Source organism: Limulus polyphemus, unplaced genomic scaffold (assembly GCF_000517525.1).
Source record: "Limulus polyphemus unplaced genomic scaffold, Limulus_polyphemus-2.1.2 Scaffold4353, whole genome shotgun sequence".
NCBI lineage: Eukaryota > Metazoa > Arthropoda > Merostomata > Xiphosura > Limulidae > Limulus > Limulus polyphemus.
In genome coordinates, this window is record NW_013669963.1 from 65,381 (window position 1) to 87,695 (window position 22,315).

The 22,315-nt window shown below is 35.6% G+C and overlaps 1 protein-coding gene across 1 annotated transcript in view; it reads right to left on the reverse strand.

Moving 5' to 3' along the window:
- Positions 1-181: 181 nt before the first annotated feature.
- The window catches only part of LOC106471012 (protein kinase C-like 1), a 29,750-nt gene continuing 7,616 nt past the window's right edge, over positions 182-22,315 (reverse strand). The window contains exons 3-12 of the mRNA XM_013931597.2: positions 18,535-18,653; positions 16,123-16,183; positions 14,713-14,869; positions 14,103-14,134; positions 11,355-11,440; positions 9,061-9,190; positions 6,664-6,765; positions 3,602-3,879; positions 1,754-1,927; positions 182-286 (exon numbers count right to left, since the gene is read on the reverse strand). Coding sequence (XP_013787051.1) covers positions 182-286; positions 1,754-1,927; positions 3,602-3,879; positions 6,664-6,765; positions 9,061-9,190; positions 11,355-11,440; positions 14,103-14,134; positions 14,713-14,869; positions 16,123-16,183; positions 18,535-18,653 — 1,244 coding nt within the window. The remainder of the gene's footprint in view (positions 287-1,753; positions 1,928-3,601; positions 3,880-6,663; positions 6,766-9,060; positions 9,191-11,354; positions 11,441-14,102; positions 14,135-14,712; positions 14,870-16,122; positions 16,184-18,534; positions 18,654-22,315) is intronic.

Here is a 22,315-nt window from a genome sequence, read left to right on the forward strand (position 1 = left end):
ACAGAGGTTAGAAATAATCATAGGAATCAAGTAAAATGTGGTAAAATAATATGAATTTGAGAAAGATAAACATTACATAAAATAGAACTGTAAAAGGATACTGATTTTGACAATAGAAATTAAAATGAATGTTGTTAATGTTTTAGGTTGGTAAGAACTAGTAGAATAAACAAATACAACGTTAATAAAACCACCTTGCCCGCTCTTGGTCGAACCTTCCCGACTGTTGTATGTGAAACATGAGGTCTCCTCCACTCAGGTACTCCATGACGAAGAATAGGTGGCTCTGTATGTCAGAAACGAGGTTATTCACATTTCGTTCAACATAAGTCTACATTGTTTAAAGGGTGAAACAAAACATGGCTTACACAATTAGCTTATACAGATTGGTAGATTTGTGTGATAAGAGAATAAATTAGTAGACATAAATTCTCCATAGTCGTGGGTTCGAACCCATCACCGAACATACTAGCCCTTTCAACCGTGGGGGCGTTATAATGTGACACTCAATCCCACTTTTTGGTAAGAGAGTAGCTCAAGCGTTGGCGGTGGGTGGTGTTGACTAGCTACCTTTCCCCTAGGCTAGCGCTTCTAAATTAGGGACAAATAATGCAGGTAACCCTAGAGTAGCTTGGTACGAATTTCAAACAAACATCAGTTCTCTGGTAGGTATAGCATAGGTTTTATTATTAGATGTGAACTAATATGTTTGGTATTACTAAAAACTATTCAAAGCATTTGCAGAAGTTAAATTAACCACTCCAGGGAATAAATTTAAACCCTTGGCACGAGAGTTTCGTTTTTGTAGTTTCTTCAGAATAGTACGAGTAACTGTTTACTTTGACCTTTAGATAAAAAGGTTTGTCATGGAAACGTAGAGAATATTGCCCCTTTTTTTCGACATGTTCACAAATATAGCGATTTAACCGTAGAACTATCACATGATCTCCACCTATTGTTCAAACAATTTACTAAGCTTCTACTTGTGCTTCTATGTCCTTGACTTTGTTGGTTATAGAATGTGCCTTTAATAACATGTGAATCAAACAAAAAAAAAAAACGGAATAAAAACACCATCAATATAATATTTAATACAACTTGTTGCTACCAGGGCACGTTAATATTTAATACCACTTGTTGCTACCAGGGCACTTTGAGAATTTTTCATACAAAATTAGTGAATTCATGTCATGCAATTTTCATGATCAGGTCGTTACAATGAGTGTTGCAACAAGTAAAAATATGTGGACCCCACCAATAGTAAGCAGTATAAAAACAAGCCGAATATTTGAGAGTTAATTCTCCTATGTTTAGAATTTGAGTTGTTTCGAGAATAATTCCATGTTTAAAGAAATCTCGAAACGTTAGACGAAAATGGTAATAGTATAATATAGTATCTTCTATAAATTTGTTTGTTATATTGCTTAAACGAAGGAAAGAAAGAGATAACCGTTGGACGATCCAGGGGAGGATGTTGAGGAACAACCCCCTGGTACAATTTTTGATAGAAACGGATTCGATTTATAGGGACTTACTTTTATCCTACATATTAGTTGTAAATAACTCTTCATTCAGTTTATAAATATGTCAGTCACATTGACTTATTAATATATGTACATGTTTATCTATCGTACTCCCTATACAGAGTCTCTAAATTCGCTAATGGTGATTGTAGTATTGGTGAAGTCGGTTAGGCTTAGTGTCAGATATTGTGCTCTTTAGGTAAGTAGTGTTTCTAAAGGTTATTAATTACCTCAGTTTGAAAGGTGCAAAGAAGTGAACAAAGGTAAGGGTTACTACTTCCAAGAGTCAAAACTTTTCTTTCTATCTTAACGCATTCGATGTCGTCGTCCTCCAGAATCACATCCTTCTTCAAACATTTGATAGCGTAAAACTTTTTATCATCTTTTAATTCTCCCAGCATGACCTGTAAATGATACATAAAGGTAAAATAGCCAGAGAAACGGAAAATCTGTATCATTAAACTGAGAGATTCTTCAACATTCAATTCCTGACAAACCTTTTTCTTTTTTTTTCGTGAAATATTTTCAAAATGAAAGAAAACAAAGTTTGCACTGTTACCAAATTTTTACTGACATTAGTCAATAATATCGATCACGGTTATCCATTATACTTCAAAACAATCATTGGTTTAATCACTAGGCTCTTACTGTACCTCACCAAATCAGATGAAGTAACAAACTGTTTAGTTTTGACATCTGTTTTCAACTCGTATCGACTAATGACAAGTGAAAAAGGATAAAAACTGAATTTATTGAAACCACAAAAATATTGAGAACTCAACTTGACAAAACGTGTCGTATTCTTTTTTTTTAAATGATTTCAACACATTACGGTATAGTAACTGTTGTATCTGTTTGTATGTCTTTATTTTAAACAGTTAAAACCAGTATATGTCGCAGATATGGAGTGACAGCTTTATAGAAAAATAGAAATAAAAATACTACCGCTAATTTTGTCCTCCCGGTTGGACAGCGGTAAGTCTACGAACTTACAACCCTGAAATCCGGGGTTCGATCCCCCGCGGCTAACACAGCAGATAGGCTTTGCCCTAAAACAAACAAAGGCTACTGGTTTCTCTGCGTCACTACCCAAATGCTCGATACTCAAGCAACTAGTAAACAGTAAATTAATTCAACACAGTACCATTTGAGGATTTATCACAGAAATTAAAATAATATTTTAAGCTGCACGGTTGCTCAGCGGTAAGCCCGAGGGCTTAAAACGCTAAAAACTGCGTTTCGATACTAATAGTAGGCAGAATACAGATGGGTTATTGTATAATTTTGCACTTACAACGAACAACATAATATAAAGTAATCCGCGCCGCCTGTTATCGGTTTAAAAAACTGTAAAAACAAAATAATGTTAAAATTAAAAAATGCGACGCGTAAATATGAGTTTTTAAAATAATTATAAAATTAAATTTCGATAGAATTTCTTCGAGGACGTGATAGCAAAATTGGTTCTTGAAAATTGATATATTTGGGGCCTTAATGGTACTATTTTAAATTTGTCAATAAGAGCACCTTAGGGTATTCAAAACATTTTTAACGGGTTAGTGAAACTTTTTTTAAACATTCTTTTTATATGAAATAAGAGAGAAAAAATTTCGCTTATGATCAACGAAACCATATATAATAAAATTTTGCTTTAGTGAAACCGTTGTTGCTACATTGGGTTGATGGTTAGGATGCTTAGGGTAGGTTTCGAATCTTATAGGCGAACGTGCTCGCCTTTCCAGGCATTGAAGCGTTATAATGTTACGGTTAATCCTACTATTCGACTAGAATGGTCCCACAATTGGCAGTGGGTGGTGTTGACTAGCTGTCCATTACTTCTAAATTTGGGACAGTTAATATAGATAACCCTCCAGTAGCTTTGAGCAAAAAAAAAATATATCCTGCTTAAAGTTTTATTTCATTATAAGATCCCAAACTTTTTAGATGCCTTTTTTTTAATTTTTGTGTGTGTGCTCAAATGTAAAGTTGAAAGCGTCGTACACAGAACACAAATTCACAAGTACGCGCAACGCTACTTATTTTCTTTCAAAGAGGATGATTGTATTCATTAAACCTACTTTTCCAAAGCTTCCCTTTCCCAGGACTTTCAACAAACGGAAATCGTTCAGCGTATATTTTTTTTCTTGGCGAGGTTTGGAAACGTTGGGACTAACGTTGTTTGTAGCTTCCAGAACTTCACGTGTTTCAGAGGAAGAGTGTTCGCTGCTAACTTGTTCCCACACATGTTCGCAATCCTCTTCAGAGTCACTGCTCAGTGGTGATGGTGGAAGCACAAAAGATGAAGACTTGTCTGGAGTATCTCCTACCTTCGTGGTCTCACTTGTTGGACATATATCTACGTTAAAGAAAAGCATCCAACGGTTTAATGTAGATTGGATACAAGAGAAAAGCGCGATTCAGTTTGTAACATATAAATATAGCTTTAAGTATGAAAAAAAAAGATAAGAAAGTTTGAGAATTATAGATCATTTATCTGTGTTGAATAATAATAAATTAATAAAATGTGAAGCTTAAGTTAATTGCTAATTAAGTTAAATAATTGTCGGTCTTCAATAAAGTCTATCTGTTGAAATGTGTTTAAAAGGATGTTAAATATTCAACTAATTGAAATATTTGGCATAATTGTTTTAGCGCTGTATAAAAGGAGCCCCTTACCACACCTATGTCAATACGTTCTCTCTAAAGCAATTAGAACAAATAACAGTAATTTGCCTTTGTTTATTTGTACACATATTTAAATGTGTCAGTATCTAGCCAGTCGATATTCGGTATGATTTATTTCTTAACTCCTCGTGGTCTAGTAGTTAACGTGTCGAACTGTGGACCCAAGGCATGGACTGGGTACCGGGACTACAAAACAAATCACACTCAGTGACTTGGAGTAACTGTAAAATCCCACTATTTAGATAGCCTAAGATTTAACAATGAATGCCGTTACGTGTCTTCCCTGTAGTGTATAAAATAGGGATAGCTAGCGCGTATGTATCCCCTGTTTAACTTTACGCGAATATTAGAAACCATCCAAGCCTTCTTTTATGTATTTAATGGACTATTAAGGATATTTAGGCCAATAAATATCTCTTCAGGAGAAATTATTTGGATTAAGAAGTTGTCGTGAGGTCTTAGGGGGGCCGTTTTACTTTATGTTAGATCCACAGAGCGATAGCTATGTACGATTTTATTCTTCGCATTATGTAACCCTGATTTAATTATTCGTTCGTTAATTTAAAAAAAATGTTTTAATCTGATCCTTCGAGTTGGGTTTGTTTAGTTACATTGAGCTGGTTTGTTCAGTTTGAGTAGCACAGTGTTTGACTTCAGTGAAATATTGAGTATGTAATATTAAGCCTAAAGCTGTTATTTTAACGAATTAGTATCGATTCAAGTAGTAGACCTAGTAGTTAGTGTGTCGGGCTTAGGATTAAGGGTCCAGGGTTAGAAACTCGACGCTGATGAACAAGCCCAACACTTTCAGTTGTGGGCGCGTTATAAAAATGACAGTCATTCCCATTATTCAGTTCAAAGAGTGGGATAAAGATATTGAGGCTGTGGGTGCTGCTGCAGTAATATAAAATAGCGCCATCTTTATTTGAACCTTGAGGTCTCTGACCTAGCCGTTTAACTAACACGTGTACAAGGTTCCGATTGTGGTATTAGAATATACATGTAGCAGTGTTTAATAAATGACTGAGTATATAGTATGAAGCCTAGAACATAGGAGATAATGTGTGTGTGATTTAACGAGATGTTTTGTATACGGTATTAGATTTATAGAGGTGTTTTAATGAATTATTGTATATATAACATTCCTTGTGAATGAAACCGCATGTACAGAAGAAGACTTGGACTTGAGATCGACTTAAATCACCGACTGAATCTTTCATTTATTGTTTGAATTTATCTTAATATTTTTCTTTTCTTTTGAATTCTTATCCTACAAATCTAAATGTAGCTTTGTAATGTTAACTGTAAAAGTTCATGATACTCTTCATGTTATACAGAATTGAGTACATTATGTTAAAATGATTTTGAATATACAAATCAGCAAGTCACGTGACAACTACAGCCAATGTAAAGATGCGGTGGAATGTCACGTATTATAACTGCATTTTGAAATTGTTTGGCGTTCGTAGACAATGTGATGCCATCAAACATTGATCGCGTTTTGTTTGTTTGTCGTTAAGCGCAAAGCTACACATAAAATATATGTGCCCTCAGGCTCACCATTGAGCCACTGGGCGAAAATCGATCGCTTTTGGGTACGGTATGTAACAGCCTTTTCCGACGCAAGATATTCATACACTCGCACCATAACGAAGTATTCAGATCGGGGATTTATAATTTCCAAGACGGGTATATCCCTTGTACATAATGGAATTGGAAAATAAAGAAATATGGATTAACTTGGGGTATCAGGACTATCAAGTAAGAGAACTTCAACAAGTTGTACCCAACCATGATAAGCAAAGTGTGGCGTCTTCTAACAGGTAAGAATCTCTGTACAAAGGTCAGTGGCCCCAAGTAATACTAAATAATAAAGTAACATAACAAAGAAGAATTTCTACGTGGAAACGTGGCCAACAGGGTACTGGCCCACCAAGATAGGGCTTCGAGACATACCAGGCTTATTACCAGCCATATTAATGTCATTGCATAAGATTACGATAGAGTCGCCAGATGCAACGTTTATAGATTTCTGTGTGATTGGACTATTCAAACAAGCACTAGGAAACAGTCATTTTCATACATTAGATGGATTATGGAAGGCATGCACGGAGGAGTGGGTTGTTTTGGATATGACAGTCTTACAATGGAGTCCTTTGCAATGGAAACTATGTTGCAGAGCTATATTTAAGGTGCACGTAAAATAAAGCATGACCAGACGTGGTGAAACGTTTTAATTATAAAGTACTCAGTTCTAAAGTTTCTATAAATGAGGCTATTAGATGTGTTTTACCGTATATGTTCATTTATTTTTATTTGTAAAAAAAAAAAACTTAAGTTAATTAACGATACAAGAAATCATATGAAGCAAACACTTGGTAAAAAAATCAAGTATTGATAAGGCTTCTTCACAGAAATATACTAAAAAAAATCTTCACTTTAAGAAATATCAAACCTTTCTTCACAACCGCCAGTATTTCCGACATCAACTTCTGGTTAATCCCACACAAATTGGGTACATATCCAGCACACTTATGGTGACAGTTCAGCTTGCATTCTGTAAGAAATAGAAAAAAAAAACGCATTTTATGTCCACAAGTTGATGAAAGTTTAGAGAAGCATCTTCTTAAAGTACATCTTTCAGTGACTACTTACAGTAAGCCAATTTCAGAATATCAATAACTACACTAATGATCCCCCACCTTGTACTGCGTATACTCAATATTTTGGCGAAAATATCCAAAATGGTTTCTACAGCACATTTCGTGAAGTATTTGTTCCCTGTTAACAATCAAATATTAACTAATGAAAAAGGAAGCTTATTCTTTAAAAATGCCTAGTGGTGATCCTCTGTACTTTACATGACTAAGATTATGTGAACACTGTCACTTACTAAAGACTTTCGTCGGACAACATTCAAAACACTAGCTTGGTGATCATGAAGCCTCTAAAGCCAGAAACGTCATATAAAGAAAGGCTTGGGGTAGGGGAAGGGGCGGACGTCGCATGAGCCCTCCAATTTAGTTGGGGTCCTATGTTATGATGTAATTTGTTTGTTTTGAATTTCACGAAAAGTTACACGAGGGCTATCTGCGCCAGCCGTCCCTAATTTAGCAGTGTAAGACTAGAGGGAAGGCAGCTAGTCATCGCTACCCAGCGCCAACTCTTGGGTTACTTTTTTACCAACGAATAGTGGGATTGACCGTCACATTATAACGCCCCCACGGCTGAAAGGGCGAGCATGTTTGGTGTGACGGGGATTCGAACCCGCGACCCTCAGATTTCGAGTTGAGCGCCCTAACCACCTGGCCATGCCGGACCGGACACTACGTTATGAGATCTGACTATAAATGTCTCACAGAAACTGCCATTTGCCCTCCCCCCTCCGAACTTAGAATTCGTCCCTGTCATTTTTTACTTCCGTGAAGCGTTAATAGACTATTAAATTTAGTAGTGAAGATATTAACGTAAAATTGTACTACAACTTAAGTTTGAATGTATATAAATATTAAGGTTTATTTTGGTGGTAAACACATTGAAAATGATCCTAGATAATTTGATTGACATGCAACACAACATTAACGGTATTTATGCAACTGATTACTAAGTTTTCTTGTTAAAGCGCCACCTAAAAACTTCCAGCTACGCTCACGCGGGCAAGAAAGTATTTATTTAGGGAGACAGTAAGTTACTCTCCGAAGTATTTCAAACGCTTAAAATATGTGACAAAACAACACACATGTATTGAAGTAGTAATAGAACTATTTGAAACAAGGATCATAACAACAAAATACAAACTCAAGAAGGATTGTGGATTAATTCTACCTCAAACAAACACCCGAGTAGCCCACTATACTAGTTCAACAACAGTTCAGTATACTCACCCAGAAAAGGCATCACTTCCTATTGTTTGCCTTACTTGGGTTTAAGGCATCACTTCCTATTGTTTGCCTTACTTGAGTTTAATGCATCACTTTCTATTGTTTACCTTACTTGAGAGTAAGGCATCACTTTTTATGTTTGCCTTACTTGAGTTTAAAGCATCACTTTCTATTGTTTGCCTTACTTGAGTTTAAGGCATCACTTTCTATTGTTTGTCTTACTTGAGTTTAAGGTATTACTTTCTATTGTTTGCCTTACTTGAGTTTAAGGTATTACTTTCTATTGTTTGCCTTACTTGAGTTTAAGGTATTACTTTATATTGTTTCCCTTACTTGAGTTTAAGGCATCACTTCCTATTGTTTGCCTTACTTGAATTTTAGGTATTACTTTCTATTGTTTGTCTTACTTGAGTTTAAGGCATCACTTTCTATTGTTTGCCTTACTTGAGTTTAAGGTATTACTTTCTATTGTTTGCTTTACTTGAGTTTAAGTTTTTATTTTTTTGTTGGGTTACAGTCAGTCCTTGAAAATATTATATTAACTCGCTCTACGAGTTCTATCAAGTGACACTGTATCCTCAAAAACTGCCCTACTACACTTCATTCAGTTCTTCTCATTATTAACTGTATATTTTGATCAATTACTTCGAGAAATATATGATACGTTTCTCTACCACACAGAAAATAGATCTCTCTCGAGAAAACAAAAATTAAAAACGTGTAATAACTTAGAACAAATCATAGAAAACACTAATATAACATAGACAGATGTAGAAATAATTATGGTGCTCTAACTATGAAAGTCTTCATATCAGTTACGTTGTTTTTCAAATGTTTATTTTAAACGGTTAGGGCTGAACGTTCTACGAAATATCACTTTTTTTGTAATCCGAGAAAAATTTACAGAAATAAAATATCTGATAAGTTTTCTGAACTTTAAGTTTTGTTCGATTATCATTAAACTAACTTACGATCACACTTCAAACCCTGACGAAACAGCCCGTAGAGGAGAGAACCACAGTGATCACAGAAAGTGGGGCTCATGTAGTTGTACACGTTGAACCGGTGGGGCACGTTGATCTTAAACCTCTCTCTCAAGTACTGGAAATAACATGTTAAACACTGAGTTACTGAAAGCTTTATCAGATATAATTCCTTTTACAAAAGTAGATGTCAGAAAAAGTATATTAAGTTTTTTAACGTAGTTAATTGCTCATGAGTGAAACGATCAGATTTTAGATTGAGACTTTTGTCAAATATTCCTATTTATGTAAATAAACAACAAAAACAATCGAATTGAAGCTCACATATTTTAATAATAAATCTATATTAAACGCCATCTATATTGACTTATGGAAAACATCACTTACAACAACAACAACAACAAAAAAACAGTTTTATCTCACCAACCCTTTTTTCTTGATTTACAGGAATACTGTGTTTCATTTCGTTTACAGTAGATTTTTAAAATTAGCACTGCAGTGACTCACTGACTTTAATATGGGACAAAAAAGCATACTTTATTAGAATATTTCAGCTTCACAGACACACGTGTACAGCTGTTATGAGTCGGACATTCTAATAGGACAGAGGTTTCCAAACTGTGATACGCAGAACTCTGGTGGTTCGAGAGCTCCCTTTAGGGGTAAATCTTCATATTTACGGAATAGTTTATAGATTCCGACACTTCTGACCTTATAAATGTAGCTATTTCATCAGAGAGAATGTGAATAAATTAAGTGTAAAATCTAAAACTCTACAGTTGTTTGTAGTTAAGCACAAAGTATAATGGGCTATCTGTGCTGTGCCCAGTTTTTAGCGATATAAATCCGCAGGCTTACCACTGTGCCACTTGAGAGGTGGCGAAAACTATGTAATTGGTTTTGGGGCTAAAGTGGGAAAACTTGTTCTTTACTTAGAAGTTTTAGAGATTTTTAAAATCGTGACATGGCTGCTGGTTTCTCTAGTAATGAAGAAGAGCGCCTACTGGAGCTTTCTTGTGGCATTAAGGTCAGAGTTGAAAAGAAGTCCACTATTAGAGTTTTGGATCCGGCGAAATGGAAAGCACCTAGAACTTGCAGACAAAGTAATTTCGTTTTTTGATTCCCTTTACTACCATGTATCTGTGCAAGACGGATTTCCATCACCAAGACAGAAACAGGATGAGTGCTGAACCTGACCCGAGGCTAAATATTACACCCAACATCATAGAACTGTTCCACAAACACAGATGCACCCGTAGCTTCGCAACATAGAAAGGTAAGTCTGTGGTTAATATTATAATTATCTTTATGTGCTCATTTTATTTTATTAAATTACGCTGTTATTATGTAGTCAGCCGTGTCCCCGATCTCAAATGTTAAATTACACTGTTATTATGTAGTCAGCCGTGTCCCTGATACCAAATGTTAAATTATGCTGTTATTATCTAGTCACCCGTGTCCCCGATCCAAAATGTTAAATTACCCTGCTTTTATGTAGTCAGCTGTGTCCCCGATCTCAAATGTTAAATTACACTGTTATTATGTAGTCAGCCGTGTCCCTGATACCAAATGTTAAATTTTGCTGTTATTATCTAGTCACCCGTGTCCCCGATCCGAAATGTTAAATTACGCAGCTTTTATGTTGTCAGCAGTGTCCCCGTCCCAAATGTTAAATTTTACTGTTATTACGTTGTCAGCCGTGTCCCTGATCCCAAATGCATGTTGTCCGCAAAAAAAAGATTTAAGATTCACTCTGGTGGTAAATATCAGTTCTAGAGGCTACAGCTATCTCCGAGACCAGAATTGCCATGACAATATTTCAGTTAAAACATTCACGACATCTTTGTTGCAATGTGAACGTAACAAAACGTTCTTACGCTGGAATTTTCAAACGGACATACCTAACACTACTCTGTTTGTATAAAAGGCTTGATTTTGTTTTGTTTGTTGTTAAACACAAAGCTATACAATGAGCTTTTTGGTGTTATAAGCCTTCGAACATACTGCCGAGTTACTGGGGGCAAAAGTTTTAATACTAAGAGGAAAATTCAAAAGAGTACGTGCTGCCTATTTGTGTAGCCTAATCTCTCAAACACAGAATATGTCATCGTATATATATATATATATATATATATATTAACTATTCAGTGTCACGATAGTGTTAAAGTAAAACTTAATCAAATCATACAATTCTACAGTTCGTCTTATATATCGTAAATATATTCGGTGTGTGTGTGTGTTGACACAAGAATCACGATAATTACAAAACTGTTATTACTCACCACTGTCTTCTGAGAATCTTTTCCAGCTTCAGGACATTTCCCTAAAAATTTGTCATGACAACGCTTGTGTACAGCTACTTCGCAAGCTGTATAGGACAGTTCAGAAACGTTTTCATTAATAGAATAAAACTACATTGTACAGAAACTCTTCCGAAACGTTTTAGCTAACAGAAAAGAAGAGATATTAATAGCTAACCAATCCGACCTAAGGAAAATGGATGGCAGCGCCTGATTGGCGATAGGGGAAAGCCTGAGACCGGGAGGTCACGTGACGCCATAGTTTCACGAAGTGGCATCAGAGGGCATGCTACTAGGGTGGATAGTTCCATGATACGTCACTAGGGACGGATAGTTCCAACGTATGTAACTAAGAAGCGATGAGTTCATCTAATGTGCGAAGGAAAATGTTTATTATGTGGTTCACGATCGTACCACCAGAGGGTGTTCTTATTTGTTAAGCTGCTGTAGTTCTTTAAACGATCAACTTTACTGTATCACTTCAATAAACGAAAAGGAAAAGTTTTTGTATACTTATAATTAATATTTTGTATATTACAGATTGACCAATTAATATATCGTACTTCAAGTTTTACACCAGTTCATCTTACAAAGTCCTGAAAAGGACATTTTTTGTGTTAACCTAAAGTTTAGCCTATAAATATTTATTACGTAAAGTAATTTATCTTTATGAGTAAAACATTCAAACTCTAGATATACATCACCTTACTGTAACAAGAATTACTATTTCAATACCTTCTGTTTGTAACATTAGTTTTATCGTTAGGGCTAACTTTATAGTTTTACTTCAATAAACAAAACGTTTGATTACTTAAAATTTGATATCTCACTGAATGTATATTAACTAGTTGTGTGTTTTACTTCTTATATTGGTCTACATTCTACATATTAACATTAAATATTCAAACATTTATCATCTACATAAACTAATTTAATTTAGAGTTATTAAACTTCATAGAAAATCATTTTGGTCCAGCTAAATGTAGCAATATTTTTATTGTGTTTGTTACATTGTTTTCTAAAGGTCAACCGAGTGTCGTCTTTGTGTGGCATGATACAAGGTTTAAGTACGAGTATATTTCATATTCCAGGAATTCTACACAAGTTGTAATAATAAAATAGCACAATATCGTGTGTAGAAAGTAGTGAAAAAACAACAACACAATAAACTGTAAGCAGTCTGACATCAGAGAAAGTACTGTCGACACAAACATCCGTGCGTTGTCTTCTGGTCAAGAAACGCCTACGTGACCTCTGATTTAACAACTTCCTGACCTCCTGTGTTCTCATGGGACGGATTTTATATATCATTGAACTTTGACCTTAATGTTAAAAAATTAAAAAGCGTTTATTGACTTTTTCAGGATTTGACGGTCTTCAAAAGGACGTTTAATTATAAATCAAGTGATTATGTAAAATCATCATCTTCGGATGATGAGGAATATCAATAGTCCTCTCCATCTTCTGAGCGGATCTTCATTTGAAAGATGCAATGTTTCTTCAGAATATCAACAGCCTAATACAATAATAATTAGGCAATACCAACATGTTCCACCATATATTTGGTCAGATAATACAAGTTCCCACATATAAAACATATTGGACACTGACCAAAGTGATTGGTTCTAAGATGATCATTTAGAAAATCTCCCCTTCAATTCAGGGAAGAAATTGTCTTATATCGACCTTTTTTAGATAAGCAATGGTGATGTGTTTATATACCACACATACAGAAGCAATGGTGATGTGTTTATATACCACACATACAGGCATCCATGGACACATCAGAATCAATAACTATAGCCAGTTTACTATCCAGTGGGCAAGTTTCATACAGAAATCAGAAGGGATAAATAAACAACAATCCACGAATGGGGGAGAAAACCAGTTTCTAAACTACAGAGTATATGGATTCTGTATGGGGCGAAGTATTGGTAAAAAACGCCCATAAAAACTGCAAAATTTGAAAAATTTATGTATCTCTCCACGGAAACAGTAAATCCCCATAACAAATTTGGTGACGAATCATCTACAGAGGGCAAAACAGTGGTAAAAAGCGCAAAAACAGCCCTTAAAACAAAACAAAAATGATAGCCCTGTAAGATAATGTTATACATCTAAACCATGAAGTGTAAATGTTTTATACAAATAATCAAGATATAAAAAAAATGTTTAATATGATGTAATCCCACGTTAAGACACGTTGATGCCTTTTGATATACAACACCCTCTGGTGGTTTGCTTGCGAAATACGTAACAGTCCACGCATCATAGATGACCTAATCGTCCTACACTTTGGAACTATCTGCCACCCCTATTTTCCGACCATAATAATACACCATCTGGTGACACGTTTTAGAACTATCAGCTTCCTAGTGGAACATAAAGGAACTCTCCGCTCTCTGGCGCCACTTTATGGAACTATTTAACCCCCTGGTCTCAAACTCTCCCCCTTTTACCTGGCACCCTTTTTCCTCAGGTGAGACTCCTTAGCTACTGACATTCGAAACATTTCTAATTAACAGAATAGAACTTAAAACAGAACAAAAAATATAAACATTTACTATTAATTTCAATTATTAGATTAATAACAATGTACTGAACATAAAACGTTCTTTATCAAGAAGCTATTGTTTCACTATAAATAACTCTTTTTTTATATCATACTAAGTATATTCTTCGAGAATAGTAAAATTACCTTTGATGTAATAGTTTATGGATACAACTTACTTTGGCATTGGTAGCCTTGCTTTCCAAAACCCCTGAAGAAATAATTAAATTTTCTGTATTTTACAAAATCATTGGTAACACAAGTGTAAAAAATTGTTTGAATTACGATAAAAAAAACATGCCAACTCTAGAACCAGGGATGAAATTCTGCTGGTACTCACCTGTACCGAGTACCGGAACTTACTTTTTAAAGCGGTACTAGTACCGGGACATATTTGAACTGCTTTCTCGTTTTATATGTTTACACGTAGATTTTTTTTTTCAAAAACGGGTCTACTTCACCCAGATGAGTACCTCTACTTATTATTTTTTGTTGAGAATTTCACCCCTGTAGGGTAAAAGTGTCTCCTACGTCAGATAAAATCGGAAACAAATATTAATATGAAAAATATGTCATTAAGGATAAAATAAAATCACATATAATTTTTTAAAATATACGTTGTATTATAAAATGCTTACAGATTCATACGAGGCTTAGTTATCTGCATGTATCCAATATTAGTAGCTGCAACGTAGTTTAGGCTAATATACATTGAATATATTTCTTGTTGTCATTTGTAAATTAACTATACATATATCTTTATAATAATCTTTAGCTACGTATTCTTACCACATGAACTCCTTACAAAAGGCACAGAAAGTTGGCTGCCTGAAAAACTTGGCAATAAATTTATGGCCGTTTACTTCATGAACTTTCTGATGCTTTATCGCGACTCGACGTCTCGTGATTCCTCCAGTTGTCTTCATTTCGTCTTCCAACAATGGAACTATAAAAAATAAAAGTTGGGTATTAATAACATGGAGAATATGCAACGCTATTTTCTTAACTGGCCCATTATAGGTCAAGGAGATTCTTAGATTATTAACCAACTTTACTGTATGATAACAAACAGGTCCAATGATGGTAGATTTTTTAACTATGACGTACCGTACCATTTCTTAAGCCATTTATAATTCTTTGTTTTCAATTTTTACCGGTCGTCATGAGGGGTGGGGGTCGTTGGTCCAAACAGGGTTCATGCCAGACTGAAAAGATAGATATTACCAAATGGAAGAGGTCACGAATATAAAGCCAGAACGCTTCGTTCAGTTTTTGCATCACTGTACAGATTTAATTTTCCGCCACCATTATTTGTTTGTTTTAGCAAAAAAGCTACACGATGGTCTATCTACGCTCTGTCTACCGCGGGGAATCAAACCCCGGATTTTAGCGTCCTACGCCCATAATCTTAACGCTGACCCACTGGGGAGGACTTCCATGATTATCGCCCCAGTGGTACAGCGGTATATCTGCGGACTTATACAGCTAGAAACCAGGTTTCGATACCCGTGGTGGGCACAGCACAGATAGCCCTTTGTGTAGCTTTGTGCTTAATAACAAACAACAACAATCCATGATTATAAAAATGTGGTTGAGGGTTAAAAAGCAGGTCGTTCGTACACGACGGCCTGTCCCCTCTGGGATGCCCATACCTTTCGCACACGACGGCCTGTCCCCTCTGGGATGCCCATACAGTTCTAGTGGCCGTTACAGGTTTTTTTTGATTGTTTTGTTGATAAGCACAAAGCTAAAAATTGGACCACCCGCGCTGTGCCCACAACGGGTATCGAAACTCGGTTTTTAGCGTTATAAGCCTTCGTTGAGCCACTGGGGGCGCTATAAATTTACAGGATGACTTTCACACATATGATTAATTGCATGTATAATACGAAACTACAGTGTACTGTTAAGTTTAGTATCTAAAAGAAAGACGCTTTAACGTAACAACATTCTACGTGTTTGATGAAATATAAATTTAAATTAATAACAACTAAATGGAAGCCAGCTAGTCATCACCACCCACCGCCAACTCTTGGGTTACTCTTTTACCAACGAATAGTGAGATTGACCGTCACACGGCTGAAAGGGCGAGCATGTTCGGTGTGACGGGGATTCGAACCCGCGACCTGCGAATAGAGTGCCCTAACCACCTGGCCCATTAAGATGTACACAATCAATCAAATGATAAATAATACTCACTTTCACCTTGCTTGTACCATCTCATTTGGACACACAGCCTTCCGCTTGGTCGCAGTTTGAGCTAAAAATATTACACATAAAAATAACTAGAATTAAAAACAAAACTTTTATTCACTTCATTGGTTACAAATTTTATACAGATGATATATATATATACACGGTTAAATAACATAAACTAAGCAGATCTTGTCCTATAAAAACTTTCGGCCAACTTAAGTTTTCAAAACCCGAACTTTTAGCGTTGTAAGCACACAGACTTACCGCTGAGTCACTGTGTGTGGGTAGGTGGGGGTCAGTCAAAAAATTTACCATAGTAGTGTTTTTGAATTAGCCACTATTTCTATATTATTTGAACAAATACATTCAATTTCAAGTTACAAAAGATAATGAAAATTAAGATCGTTTGTTCTGTGTGTTTCCTGTTTGAATGTATAACAAGATAAATAAAAAATTTAAAATTTAAAAACCTGCTAATAGGGATCGTAAAAAAAGTAAGAGAACAAGGCTGGAGAAACTGTAGACATTACCTATTCAAACTACAAACCTCTATTTTGGCTCCACGCTGTTACCTAGAATCACATTTGTTGGAGTCAAAATAGGGATTTGTAGTTTGAGTAAATAATGTCTACAGCATCTCCATCCTCGCTTTCTTACTTTTTTACGATCCCTATTTGCAAGTTTAAATTCCCAATTTTGTATATCTTACTTGCTGGCTTTTTTATGCTCAGCTATTTGCAAAGGATTACTTGATATGGTAGCTAACTTCATACACTGTAACTATAATAAACATAGCAAGTACCTATCTCATACGGTTCATGATGATTTACTATAGCTATTGACTATTTGATCGAATTAGTTTGAGGTGTAAAATGTTAAGCTGCAGCTAGAGACTGCCATGGAGATTTGTTTGAGAACATGGTGACCATTTATATTTTCTATGTAACTAATTACTCTATATATTATGCATAGCAATGGACAAATATATGCCTAGACTAAGACACAAATCCCACTAAGCAAGTATTAAGTTTTACCATTAGACAAACAGCCTTTTCAAATAAAACATAAACTTCTAAAACATTGCTTTAAAAAACCTCCGTGTCTTTTAAATTAATTTTTATACGAATGTGTGTGTAATAAAATTTAATATTGTGTGTATTCATTTTTTTTACTCCTTCACTTCATACATAATATAGGGGTTGGCTCCCTAAAGACACTGACTGTACAGTGTACAAAGCATTGAGTATCTACATGTTACAGTCATCTAATGTTAATCTATTATTGGCCGTTAATTCCTGTTTCACCCTGTATTTAAGCTTTTTAAAGGAACACCAGATATTCGTAAGAAACTAACTTCAAGGGGTAATGATAATATCGTTTATGTTAGAATTATGATATTTTTTAGCTTATGTGAAATATAGCAGAAAAAAATGGACTTTTCAATACCCATACGACCTTAGCAGTACCTTATTTAGTATTTTACAAAAGGTTTGGCCGTTTTTGTTGTAGGTTGGCTAAAGAATAATAATAACAAGAAGAAGAATTACAAACGGGCCGTTTTTAGCGGATTTTATTTTCCTTCTAAGTATAACATGTGGGCTATTATGTGCATTTTTTATATGTGTACAGCCTTAGCAGTCAATATTAAAGGTTTTAAAGTGTTGTTTGAACTGAATATTTACCGTTTAAGGTGCTTTTGGCCCGAACATTCTATTAGGATTTTGTGCAAATTTCTTAGATCCCTGTTATGAACCACTATCGTGGTTCATGACACGTGAGAATCACAAGTTTACATTCAATTTAAACAGGTGGCCGCCTTTTCATTTACCCTTGAAGAATATGGATATGCTGCCCCGTTTCGTCTTTTTCTCATATAATTTACTAAGTATTTTCTTCCTATCACCAATTTGTATTTGCTTATATTTATATAACTGAAGTTTGTTTGTAATTAGGCACAAAGCTATCTGTGCTCTCCCCACCACGGGTATCGAAACCCGGATTCTAGCGTTGTAAATCCGCAGACATACCGCTGTGCCACTGGGGGCTTATATAGCTGAAGCATGAGATCACCCACGAATAGTCCCGGCTCCAGCTTTTCTTAATTTGGGGGAGGGGGTCAATGAGACATAATGAGGCCAAATATAAAATTAGATTAATAGATGGCATTAGCTTGTTGGGAGGGGCAAAGATATTTCAGAAGGATCAACCCCCTATCACCTGCCCTGCTAAGAAACCCGTATAGTTGAACACAAAAAAATTACAACAAAATAACAACTATACTTGGGTAAGACTGTTTTTCTCTCTCTATATATAATATACACAAGATTTCATGTATTATTAAAATAATACATCATTTTTCAACTTTAAAGGAAAACGAATAATTCTAATAAAGATTCAGAATTTAATTTTTCTTACCCAGTTGAAAGGGTCATCGTCATCACTTTTACATTTGTCTGCCAACACTTGAATAGGGATTAGTAGGTCTGCCAACAGCTTGTTTGGCTTATCCATCACTACAAAGTGAACTAGTGAACCTATATCAATATATATATATCAGTACAGATTTACAGACTCTGGCGCGCTAGAACTACATCATGTATCATATCTATACACACACACACACGTTCTTAAAGGTTCATTATGTTTTAGAATGTGGTATGGCGGGCGAATGCAACATGTCTCTGCCAAACAGTCTCAACTTGGACAATTTTGACGCCCGAAAAATCGAAAGATCTGCAAGAAAATATCTTTGTAGTAAATCCTACGTAAACTGATCAAAATATGACCGAGTAATTGACCAAAACCCCAAATTATGTTTGTTTGTTTTTGTGAGCTATGGCTTCCCTAACAAAACTCAAAATGGGCTACTCCAACTTTTGTTTTGGTATGTCAATGTTTGAGCGCATGAAAAGTTATATCTGTTCCAATTTTCATCATAATTGTTGTAAATATGACAGCACAGGAGTTCAAAATATTCATTTGTTTGTTTTATCTTTGACCCCAATAAATTCTTAAAAACGCCTAAATATAAAAAAATGAAGAAGTTTTCTGGATGTATTGGACCAAGGTTTAACCCTACCAAGTTTCAAGTCAATCCGCCAAGAAATGGACCGAGGTTTAACTCTACCAAGTTTCAAGTCAATCCGCTAAGAAATGGACCGAGGTTTAACTCTACCAAGTTTCAAGTCAATCCGCTAAGAAATGGACCGAGGTTTAACCCTACCAAGTTTCAAGTCAATCCGTCAAGAAATGGACCAAGGTTTAACCCTACCAAGTTTCAAGTCAATCCGTCAAGAAATGGACAAAGGTATAACCCCACCAAGTTTTAAGTCAATCCACCAAGAAATGAAGGAATGGTGGTCGATTGAAAAGTGTTTGGAAGAAGAAGAAGAAACAATAGAAAAACAGTATGTCTCTCTACGGTGACATAAAAACATATAACACAAACAACGATTGCTAGTTGAAATGATAATAATTGTGAATAATATTTGCCTTACTGTTACTGTAAGTTGCACAAATAAAATAGTATTATAACTTCAGAGTTAAGGCCAGCTATGACAAGAAAGGTATAATCTGGATTCTCTGCCTCTGACAGAATTTGGAGCAAGAAATAGAAAAGAACAGAATGTAGACAAAGAGAAAAGTAATATTTTCTTAATTCAAAACAAACGAGAGTACCGGATGATAACTTGCGCTCAGGCTGGAGATCTCGAGATATTCCTATCTTCCAGACTGACAAAAACAATACAACCAAGTGAATATAGTGGGGGTTTAATATCTGCTAAACTTAGATACGGCGATGTTTCCAGTAAAAGCACATACGAGGTGATCAAAACTAGGTCTCGGTCTCTATTAACATCGTCCATGAGAAGCATATAAAAATACCCAAGTGGGACACGCGCCTGGAACAGTTAAAATTAATATCCAACAGAAATAAAGAACAGTTAAGATTAATATCCAACTGTTCTTTATTTCTGTTAATATTAATACCCAACAGATTAATTTTATCAATAACACACAATTAAATTTGCACGTTGCTTTCTTTAAGATAAAATCATCTTATGTAAAAGGTAAAAGTCTTCACCATTATCCACCAATTTATATATTTGTTGACTAGCTGGAGTACCCGTCCCCTAGATGGAAGTTATATAAATTCATGATTAATGAAAGGTTATCTTAGGACATGAAAAGTTGCTTCCCTTATATGTAGTTGTAAAAAAACGCAGAACACAAAATGTGAAACGGCAAGTTTCCAAGTATCCTCGCATGGAGAAAACAGACCTTCATGCGAAATTTGGTGAAGACCCATCAACAGGAGCCGAAGTATGGTAAAAATAGCCCATAAAAACGCAAAATGTAAAACTGAAAATTTGTATGTATTTACCCATGGACCCAAAGAACCTCCATATCAAATTTGGTGAAGATCCATCTACAGGAGGCGAAGTAGTTGTAAAAAACGCCCATAAAAAAAACGCAAAACTGAAAATTTGCACGTATCCCCGCATGAACCTAATGAACCTCCATACCAATTTTGGTGAAGATCCATCCACACCCTGCGAATTAGTTACATGGACATACAACAGACAGTACTATTATATTGTTTATATAGATATGTCTAAAATAAAACTGTTCAGGCCTAACTTTAGTTTATTTCACTTCAATAATGCTATCAAAATTTAAGGGTGTTTGTTTGTTGTTTATCATAAAGCTACACGAGTTTTATATGTACAAGCTTTTAGATTTACCGCTGAACAACTAGGGGGCAAATTTAAGTGAATCAATCACCTATCCTATTGAGACATTTTATGGCATCAACGGACTTGATTGTTTGTTTTTGAATTTCGCGCAAAGCTACACGAGGGTTATCTGCACTAGCCGTCCCTAATTTAGCAGTGTAAGACTAGAGGGAAGGCAGCTAGTCATCACCACCCACCGCCAATTCTTCGGCTACTCTTTTACCAACGAATAGTGGGATTGACCGTCACATTATAATGCTCCCACGGCTGAAAGGGCGAGCATGTTTGGTGAGACGGGGATTCGAACTCGCGACCCACAGATTGCGAGTCGAGTGTCCTAACCACCTGGCCATGCTGGGCCCAACAGTTGAAGATAACCTATACAAAGAAGTCAGTTGTTACAGTATTAATAAGTAGTTTATTACCGCAAAACTGTGATTTTAGATGTTGAACATTGAAGTTGTGTATTCTTGAGCTTTAACAGCTATCATCACAAACCTTTTATAAACCACGTGGAGGTCTGTGGTCATTACACAGCTGATTGGATATTGGTTACACGCTTTCATGTTTAATAAAGCAGATGAATAATGGAAGTTTGTTTGTTGAATTTTGTGCTAGGCTACTCGAGGGCTATCTGAACTAGTTGTCCCTAATTTTAATGTTATAGTCTAGAAGGAAGAGAGCTAGTCAACACCGCCAACTCTTAGGCTACTCATTACCAACGAATAGTGGGATTGGCCGTCACATTATTACGCGCCCACAGCTGAAAAAAACGAGCATGTTCGGTGGCGGGATTCGATCCCCTGATTCGCAGATTGCGAGTCGAGCACCCTAACCACCCGCCATGTAATTAAAAAAAAAAAAGGGATCCGCCAAAATAAACGATGCAAACAAAGTTACTTATCACGCACTAGTATACATGTCAACTGTACAATACATAAACATAAGAATTTAAAAGCAATAATTCATAAACTGAAAATATTCACAGGGTTAGAAAATATTTCGGGGGGCCATAAATGATTTTGAACTTTAGAAAACTGTAAAAAAAAATTGAGGCATCTGAATCTAATGTTCTCCATATTACTGACCAGACAACAAGGCAGCCACCAGCATCACCGGTCGCTATAAGGATTTTGTCTGGCTTTGAGCCAAATAAAGGATTGACTTCCTGTGACTTCTATAACGCTTCACAGATGCAAGTACAGTGAGTGTTCAGCGGCATCACGTGTCGAACTATGGGCGCTTCGATCCGCAGCCCAGCATGCTAACCACTAGGCTTTACCAGTTAGTTTGGAATTTAGATAATAAAAATGTAAAATGCAAGCGTTACAAGAATTTCCTTGTTCAATGTAAAACTTAGCAGCAAAGACTGTGTTAATAGCAGATGAATGAAAAACATTTTAATAGAGCTATTTATCACCTCTGCAGCGGAGGTTATGTGTGTGTCAACAAGATTTCAC